This window comes from Cinclus cinclus, chromosome 9 (assembly GCF_963662255.1).
Source record: "Cinclus cinclus chromosome 9, bCinCin1.1, whole genome shotgun sequence".
Taxonomy (NCBI): domain Eukaryota; kingdom Metazoa; phylum Chordata; class Aves; order Passeriformes; family Cinclidae; genus Cinclus; species Cinclus cinclus.
Window position 1 is genome coordinate 8,968,718 of NC_085054.1, and position 10,235 is coordinate 8,978,952.

Consider the following 10,235-nt stretch of genomic DNA (forward strand, 5'->3'; position numbering starts at 1 on the left):
TATTTTTCTTAGATTAAATGGTACAGTCTACTGCAAAATTGTGTTTTAAAATTCACTTTTCCATTTCAGACAACTCTCTGGCATTAATCAGCAGATACCTTATAGTTCTCATATTGTCAAATAGCAAGTGCAACCTGTATACTACTTACAGGTTTAACTTCTCCCTTACAATCTATACATTTTTCAGATTTAAAAGGAAAAACACCCATGCCAGGAACAGACCTGACTAAGAACTGGTACTGTAAAATACGTATTAGACACTTTTACAATTAACTAATGATAAACTTACGGAAGAAATAACGTTAAAGGGATTTTCACTCAGGTTTTTTAACATGCCAGTGCCTGGCACTGCATGACATCCTCTTACAAGAGCATGCAGTTCAACTCAAGAAGTGACAAGTGCACCATTTCAAGAAACAAACCAGGAGCCAAAGTCCTGGCACTTCTAGCTCAGCCCCTGGCCAGAGTCACCTTCCTGCACTGGAAGGACCGAAGTACAGGAGTAGCTCACAGCCAGCCGGGCACAGCCCAGCTACTCTCCACTGCAGGTGCACTAAGCTGCAGCTCTGACAGCAGCAGGACAAGCAAGCAAGGACAGCTGCAGCAAAGCAGCCAGGGTGACCCTGCAGCCCCCGGCCACCTCGGAGCACAGCGGGGCCCTGCGGCCATCGCCTGTCCCTGCAGAAGCAGCTGCTGTACCAACTCTGGGCTGTCATCAGGGTCTTGTGGGCATGGCTTAAGTAAACAAGTACACAACAAAAATTAGGAATTACTGTCTCCTGCACTCGGGCTGCTAGCCATTCATGCCATAGAAAACTCCAGAATTCATATAAACTTCTTCACATTTGTCTTTGCATCCTCACTACGCATGGCATCTCAATAATAAAAAAAAAAAAACAAAAATTAAAGAAGTATCACATCCTATATTAGGCACATTTTTAAGGAAACAAACATGATGGCAATAAAAATAAAGCATGTCACACTTCCCCCCCCCCCCACCCCGCCCCCCAAAAAAGAAATCTGAAAGCAGTGCACCCAGTCAGTATTTGAAGGCACTACTGGTTTTGAGAGGTAACAACCTTAACAGGCACGTACTGTTCATTCAATGTGCCAAAACCCATTTCTAAAAAATTATAGTAGTTCTAATTCAGCACAAAACAAGTATTTGGGCTGAAATGTCTCTACTTCCTTCACAGAATGAAGTACATCAGTTTCATTTATCACCATAATTAAACCATTAAAAGGCATGAAAGAAGTACAGCATGAGGGATGGACATTTTACTGTAGAAACAATGGGCAGTGTAACATACTACAGCAACTAACACAGCCCTGCAGAATTTGAAGAGCAACTGCTCCCCGTGCTAACCCAAGCCACAGTTCCTTCACTCCTACATCCAATTTATGAGATACCCCCCGTGCCTCCTTTTCCAGACTTACCACCACCACATCTCTCTGAATTGCAGGGGAAATACCAAGACAGGTAGAAACCTCCTGCACTAGATACACAATCATATAAATTCTGGCTGATTCACAGTCTGAACAGAAGTTCATCACATTAAGTTAAAACATACCAAGCAGCACCCCAGGGGGAAGGAAGTTCACCCACACCAACACTGGCACCCCTGAGCTGAGCTGTACCCTGCTCAGCTGCCAACCTAAGCCCATGGATTACAGAGGAGCACCCTGTGGGAGCAGGCTAAAGAACTCTGCACATGTAGAAAAAGCATGGACCTTCGTGATCCGTAATCCCCAGTAAGAGCTTCAGACAATGAGAACATGAACAGCCATCAAACACACACTTCCAACAGCCTGAAGGCACTTGCATGCTGAAGCACAGTTCAAATTATTCCTTCACTCCTAAAGTCATCATAGCCCTGGGCTAAATGTCTATAATCAGATCCACAGTTTGAGTAAGACTTTTCTTCAAGCCATGAACTTAATGACAAAAGCAGATGTGTCACTGGGTACATGACACATTGTCCCCATGCCTTCAAATTAACTGAAAACACAGGCACTCAGATCACTTGGAAGAACATCACTCCAATATGGTATTTTCCTAGAAGAAACAGGTCATACAAATGTCTCTGCAGCTCGGATGCTCAAGGAGCCTTTTTTATGTTCCATGCAGATACTCAAACACTGATCAAACAGATCAATAGAATTAAATGATACATTCATAAGAAACTGCTCTTTATACACATTTGTGGAAGAAGAAATCATATCTTACTGTGAATAGGAATGTACAGACTGAGAATTTCAACCAGCTTTAAAAATGTAATAACAAGATTTTTTTTCAAAATAACTTATGTTTGAGACTATACCAAGAAACCCACTGCATTCTCTTACTTTACATACTGCTACTCCTCCACATGCACACATACCTAATTTTACAGGCATCCCCTCATACATTTTCTCTTTTGCCACTCCCCACATTCTCACTTAAGAAGAATCTAGAATTAATTGGGTTTTTTTAACACTCTATGATCCTGTAAGCTGCAAGCTGTGCAAACAGTATTGCAGCTATTTCTAGGACTGGATCTGACAACAAAATTATTCTTCCATTATATGCAGAAACACAGCTTGGCTGGGAAGAGAAGAAACTTACATCTTCAGCAAAATTCTAGGACCGTACTACATAATTATCAAACATATCTCTAGCAGAAAAATAAATTGAGTGGATAAAAAGATTACAGAGACTTGCAAAATTATGTCATATTTGTAGTAGCAGCTAGAAGAGTCAGCTATGTAAGATAAAAACCCACCAAATTTATTTCAGCATCTTTGACCAAGAAAACGTGGCTTTCACTTGAGGGCTTTTTCACACTACACAAACATAGATAATTAAAATAGCTTTTCACACACTCTGCTAGACATCACTAACATCTAAGAGCCAGCAGACTGAGCCACTATGCAGCTTCAGCTGCACTGATAACAAAGTGCAAGGCTAACCAAGCTTTAAAATTCCCTTAGCAGAGTATTGTGAAAAGAGTAGTAAGGACACAAAAAATTCAACCACACATGACATTAGTGCCCTTGCTATCTGCAACAGCTGGTTGCCACTTTTGACCACTTCCAGGATAAACATGCATTTCCCTCAGACCTTTGACCCATGCATGTGCTGCTGAGCAAACAACCCTGGCAGTACAGGAGTGAGTTCTTCCCAGCATATTTGCAATTATTTGTTCCTTAAAGATACATTTCATAGACCTACTTTTGAAAAAGGTGACAATGACAGATGAAACATGCAGAGGCTAAGCACACACAGCTCCCTTTGCAAAAAATGTCATCTTCACTAAAAAGCAAGTAACATTCAGTCTAAGAAAATTCTGTCACTCCTATGGACACCAGCTATCAGCAAACTCAACAATGCTGATCATTCCTATCTGCTGTTCTCTATTTCTTAGACGATCTCCAAACTCTTTGAAAATAGAAAACAAGTGCAAGGAATACAGCTGAAAAGTACCCTAGAAACTTGCTAGCTGGCAGTGAAATCCTGTGCAGGATCTGTCCACGTTACCCTAGACAGGCTAGAGTACGTTTTTATGCTATAGATGGCATCTTAACAGGGCCCATCCCAAAAACCTCTTCTCATTTTCTCCTTGATTCAGTAGGAATCTCCCTTTCTCCCTACTTAACATAGTCTAATCATCCTCACACACATTAGCTCAACTCCTTGAAGGAAATTACATAATTTTAGATGTATGTCTGTAAGAGGAAGCAAGAAAAACAGTCACTCCTCCAGCAGATCCACAAATGATCAATGCATACCAGCAAATGCTCCAAAAATTCACAATGCAAGAAGCAGCACCTTTTGCCTTTCACTGTTATTTTCATACAAAAATGTGTTTCAGGTACTTCACAGCAGAATACACACAGTCTGTCCTTAAAGCTAAACCAATGTAACTGAACTTTTCCAAGGCCTCTTTTCCACAGTAACTGCTGTGGAATTCTCAAAACAATCCTAGAAAATGTGATACTCACAAAACCTTAAACCCAAGGGAAGTGCATTTTAACAAGACTACAATAGTCTTATGCTAGCACTGCAAAAAGAGCTTTATTAACCTTCGGTATAGTTCATTTATTTTTAACATACAGAATGATTCCCTTAAAAATGGAAGCAAAACCTTTTTTCCATGTTCATGTTTGTTTTTCTAAGCTACATTCTTCTCCCATTACTTTCAAAGCAGTAACTTGCTTATGTATATTGCAATCAAAAATATTCAGTGCTGATAAAGGAATTATTCAATGTTTTCCAGACTATTCTGCATAGTTCTTTCATCAAATAAACCTGTGCTGTACCTACCCTTGCTAAATACCACTATAAGGTGTTCATTTTCCAGATAATGTTTCACTGTATAGACTTCCATCTGCTCATTCAACAATATGGATTTTTAGTTACTTGCTCTTAAACTGACATTTGCCCAATAACATAATCTCAGTCTTGTCCTTTCCAAAGAAAATGTCCTCAAAATGTGGCATTTTTACAGTTATGGCCAGAATGATTCATCTAGACCCAGGGTGGTTCTGAAACATTTAAACAACAGCTGATTTTAAAAGTAGTTCTTTCAGAATGAATGAGGTATCTCTAATAAGAATTTACCAGAATGCATTCCTTACAAAACTTACAGTTGCTCTGGCGCACATGGGTGGAATTTAACAGAGGAAAAAAGAATGGCCCATGCTGACTGGGGAACAATTTACTGCTGCAACATACCAGGCAACCCAGTATGCTGATTTCATTTATTTGATGAAGAAATCAGACAGCAACAAATTAGATCAGTAATCATTCTTCTCTGCTTGTTAGGCCTTATGAAAAAATCATTCATTAGAAGCCAACCTACCTGTCTGGCTTCTGCCACCAATAACATAAGTCAAAATCAGTACTGGGAAAAAAAAGGCAGCCTTCTGCAGTTTGTTCCTCCCGTAACAACTACACATCACTGTTGCAACAAATTCATCTCACTTCTTTCACCCATTATATTAGCATAATGGATCTTCCTTGAAAATCCATCCCTTACCACTAACAGAAACATCTTCAACAATTCCTCCCTCCTCCTTCCAACTTCATTTGGATCCTGACCTTTGCCACACGACATCTATCTTGAACACAAACTCCTCTACTATCACTAAGAAAGCAAATAAGCAGTCTAAGCAGGTTAACCAAGAATAGCTTGCATAAACAAAATCAGAGAGACACTCAACCGAAGAAAATACTACGTGCAGTGACACAGTAAGATCACAGCCTAAAAAAAAAAAAAAAAGAAACTTATAAATTTATTATAAATCCTTTATTTTTTAATTGACAGAAGCATTAACTTAAGACCATCACTATTACAGAGTTTAAACCTGAAGGTATAAACATGCATTGTTATTAATTCAGTTCACCCAAAGTCTGAATTACACTACACCACCTCTGCAAGCAGAAATTGTTATCTTCCACTGCAGACCAGCATAATCCAGTTCTTTGTTGCTGGAGCAAAGCATCTCTGAGCCCAAGCCCTCAGAGAACACAAAAGTACTGGATAAATGCCACTGAGGATGCACTGCAGCAGTACAGCAATGTCAGCAGTCCTGCTGACCTAAGGCAACTTTATTATGTATTGCTGTAATACCTCACAGTAGACACCTGCAGTATCAGCAAAACCCATGACAAGTAAAAATTTCAGTAAGACAGTGCATATTTTAGGATTTTATGATTGGTAATGGTCAGTGCAGTCTTAACATAAAGTGCCTATCCACAGCTTTCAATACAGCTTTTCAGCTGATGGGAGAATCCTGAATGTTGCCAACTACAGTATCTTCCCTTTTTCTTCCCTTCTTCTACAATAACAAAAAGCCTACCAGAATTCAGCTCCATACTTCTACTGAAAATAATATCAGAATTACCTGCAAGTAAATCTTTGGGGTCCCTTGCAAGTCAGGATATTTTGTGATTCTATCAATCTAAAACACAAATAAAAACTGGCTAACGGGTCTTAGGTTTATACTTGGACTGACCTCAAGGGTCTTTTCCAACCCAAGTGATTCTAGGATTCTACAATTCTGTGACAGTAATATACAAATTTAGATATTCTTGATGCTTGTGTTTTAATTCAAGATGCTTAAATAACTGTGAATTACAACCAAACTGGAATGGACTTGCTGGACATCTTACACGGAGCATGCATACATACAGACCATATCTCTATATATTCTATAAAATTACATATATGTGATTGCATGCACTACATATATAGTGAGTAGCTAGTAATTATATTTTTATTATAATAGAAATATATCTATAACATATAGTAGCTAATATATGCATAACCAGTGTAGTCTCCATCTGGAGATGCTGGACACACTCATTTCATCACAGGACCACTTACATTTTAATCACATTTCTCCCAGAGCTATGTGGTCCCCCAGTCTCAGACCTCTCCAAGCTACAATCCTTCCTACAGTCTGCAGTTGAAATGCATTGCTGCTGTGCCACCACTCCCCTGCAGAACCAGAACTCACTTTCATCATATGGATAGACTAAAAACAGAACAAACTTACACAGGCAATAAACCCAGCTCCATCAGCCTTTTCTGCTGCCTGATTCACTGTGCTTGACAGTGAACCAGAACCATACACACAAATCCAGACAAGATGTCTTAGTACCTCCAACACTACTGTTTCTCTGTGCACATAAAATTTGCATTCAGCTGTTATTCACACCCACATACCATTACCAGTCCACTTTCAGTCACCATAAACTAAAGCTTCTCTCCTCTCCATTTGACCAACTTTCCAACTCTTCTAACCTGAAGATACTCAAAAAAAAAAGCAAAAAATCTTGTTATTAGTCCATAGCTTTCTACTCAGTGCTATTCACAACTAATGTCAAAGCAATTGAACATCATCTGTCCATAATGTTGAAAGCTACATAATTCCTCATTAGCAAACATGACATTTGTATCTAATACTAATAAATTAATTAGCCTTTCAAAGCTAATATGCAACCCACAGTACTCTGTGACTAAGAAAAAATTATGAGCAAAAGCAAATACCATGTTTAATCAAAACACATTTCAGCTGTACCTTTATTTGTCACACTTCCTAGACATTCTCCACCCTCATCTTTACAGAGGACTGTTGTAATGATTAACACTGAATAATCCTGTGTGAGGAAGAGGGAACCATTTCACTTAACAAATGCTTAAATGAGGGAAGAGAAAAATTACACATAATTTTGTTTTACCAAGCCTTGCTCCAAGCCATTAGCCCTTGAATAGAATGTCACCCTCTGTCATTTTCTTGTTTTACCCAAGATGGACTGATCTTGCACACGTCTATGACAACCCGTTTCTAATTTTGCAAAACTAGAGGAGTAGAAAGGTGCTCAAGCTGACAGGTTTCTGTGAAATGAGGGTCCCTGCCAGATGAGATTTCAAGTATCACTTTTAATTATGTTTCAGTAAGAACTGGAGTTTCTGTGGTTTTTGGCAACAACTTAACAGTGTTCACACTCTAAATGGACATTACTCTAAATGCAACTGAGTTTTGAAACTAGCATCCATTCAAGAAGAAGGAGTAAAATAAATACTTCTGTCTAAGAGATAGCTGTACATACTTCTGCTGTAAAAGTGGATTTAAGACAGACCAAAATGCATCTGGGAATGCAGAGGTATTGCACCCCAAGTCCTGTCATTACAGGTAACAGGCAGCATGCAGGTATTAGATATATTTGTTTCTCAGCAGCAGACCTCAGTATGACCTCTGCTCCTGTAACCTTCTACCTTCCCCAAGTATCTGGACAGCAGATCCCATTTGTTCCATCTATGAAGAGTCAATCAACTTAGAAATTACATGAGGTTTCCATGGAAAACACCACACAAATTCTTTGGTATTAGCTCAACCTAGCTCATTTTTACCTGATATAAAAATGCAGCTTAACATGGAAGGCTTCTCTTCAAGACTCCCCATCAAACCTCCTTTATCAGAAGACAAAACTCACACAAAGTGAGCAAAACACAGCTCAGTCCTTAAGAAAGATAGTTTCAGTTCAGTGTATTTAATTGCTTGTTCCCTTAAATCCACACACTACTGGTTTTATAGACAAAAAAAATGATGTCCAAAGTGACTACAACATGCCAGTTTGACATAAGAGGTTTAATTCCAAGAATACTACCCAGCAGCTACCCAGGGTAGCATTCCAATTCTTTATGCTAAAACTCATGGATTTGAAAAATGGCCAAGACACCTCATACTCAGAAGCGCACGTCACCATGAAACGCAGTTTGTCTAGTCTGGTTTTGTCTCTAATAGAGACCCTTGCTTCTCATGAAAGCATGGATTCAGAAAGCCATGTCAAGGCAGATAGCATCTGGCTCTGCTCTTTCCCCACACTGGATTGCCCGAGGAAGCACTTACTAGACATACAATACAGAACTTTGATGCCAATAATCGCTGAGGCATTTCAGCCAAATAGTACATACCAGCTTGAATACTGTGACTGTCCTTGTGTTTCTGCTGTTTCTTTCTTCTCAGTAATTGGCTGCCTGCATATTCCTACACACTCATTCTGCCAGTACTGACAATACAACAGGAGACTAACAAGCTTCAGGCACTGCTTTCTTGGTAGTACTAAAGTGAGACCTATGCAAGCATAATCCTGTCAAGAATTAAGATGAAGGCCCCTGGAAAGGAGTTCACGGATTTGCATTTCATTCCAGGATGCTATAGGTCATTTTATCTGCTAGATGGAAGATGAAACATGGATGTATGTGATTTATACTCCTCCACACACGATAATTTTTATGAAATTACACAAGAATGCAAGTGTGAGCGAAATGAGCCCACGGGATTTTTCAATTTACCACCTAACTTTATGAAGATGATTTCTTTCCAGGTTTCTTCTCTCATTAACTCTATATGGATAGTGGGCATATTGTGCCTTAAATTAAAACTAAATATTTGAGGAGGAGGCATTTATATAACAAGACTCACACTCCATCCATCAATACTGGATAGGGTGGGGTCCAGCACCGCTCCGCTATGGACACAAAGCAGCAAGGATGCCGAAGATGTACACAGGAGCCTTATTTTGCCTTCGTAATTTCCCAAAATAAGTTTCACGCATATGCCACTAGCACCGACTTATTTTTCCTGACTTCTTTGTATCACCGCTCATCTGCATTCCTGGGCAGGGTCCGTCTTGAACAGCAGGCGCTGGGTTACGCGAGGCCGGCTATGCGCAGGGAGAACAAACCCGAGAGGCTGCGGCGGAGCAGATCCCCGCCGTCCCGGGCTGCAGCCCGCCTGCCTTCAGCGCCTTCAGGCCCGCGCCCGACAGCGCTGCGGCGGGAAGGGCTCCAGCGCCAAGGGCTCCAGCGACGGCTGTCGCTCGCTTCCCCTTTCGAGCCCCGGCTCTGCACGGGTCCCCGGGGCGCGGGAGCGGCCCCTCGCTCCGCCGCTGCCCCGGCTCCGCAGCGCCCCGCGGCAGGTGCTGCCCCATCCCTCCGAGGGCCCTCCCGCCGCCCGGCCGGACACCCCGCGGGGGCCGGCGACCCCGGGCCGCCGCCAGGGCAAGTTTCCCGGCGGTGGAAGGCGGCAGGGTCCCCGCGGGCGGCCCGGGACGGGGCCGGGCGGGGCGCGCCGTACTTACAGCCGCTTCTCCTGAGGCTGCAGCTGCCGGTGCATGGCCAGGGAGAAGCCGAAGAGGCTGCCCGTCTCCCCGCTCCAGCTGATCACGTTGTCCGTGTCCAGGTTGAATGCGCCGGCCAGCCCCGGCAGGAGGGGCAGGTAGAGGAGGAGCAGGGCCGCCATCTGCTCTCGCCCGGCCCGGGAACCTGCAGCCAGCACCGCCGCTTCCCCGCGCTGAGCGCGCCCCTTGAGCCCCGCCGGCTCCAGCCCGGCCCGCCCCGCCCTCCGCGGGTGCCCGGCCCCCGGCACAGCACAAAATGTCCCCGGGGCCGGGCCCCTGCCCCTGGGAGGGGCAGCCGAGGGCGTCGCCCCGCCCGAGAGTCGCCCACCGGCCTCCGGGGCCCTCGCCGCGATCCCGGCCTCGGTTGTGTTTGCCCTTCGCGACACGAAGTGAAGTCGTGCCGGGGGCGGGTCACGGCCGCAGGTGAGGGCCGGGCCGTACCCCGCGAGCACCGCCGGGGAAAAGGGCGGAGAGCTGCCAGGGCGGGGGGCCGGACGTGTTTGAGACATCAAACCGTGTCCCCCTGGGGGGCCGATACCGGCCTGGATGCGGCGGCGTCACGTAG

At 43.2% G+C, this 10,235-nt stretch overlaps 1 protein-coding gene across 6 annotated transcripts in view; it reads right to left on the minus strand.

Moving 5' to 3' along the window:
• The window catches only part of ITGA6 (integrin subunit alpha 6), a 42,123-nt gene extending 32,331 nt beyond the window's left edge, over window positions 1-9,792 (minus strand). For all 6 annotated transcript variants that reach the window (XM_062498706.1, XM_062498703.1, XM_062498702.1 and 3 more), the window contains exon 1: window positions 9,632-9,792. In XM_062498706.1, the coding sequence (XP_062354690.1) occupies window positions 9,632-9,792 (161 nt within the window). The remainder of the gene's footprint in view (window positions 1-9,631) is intronic.
• Between the last annotated feature and the right edge of the window lie 443 nt (window positions 9,793-10,235).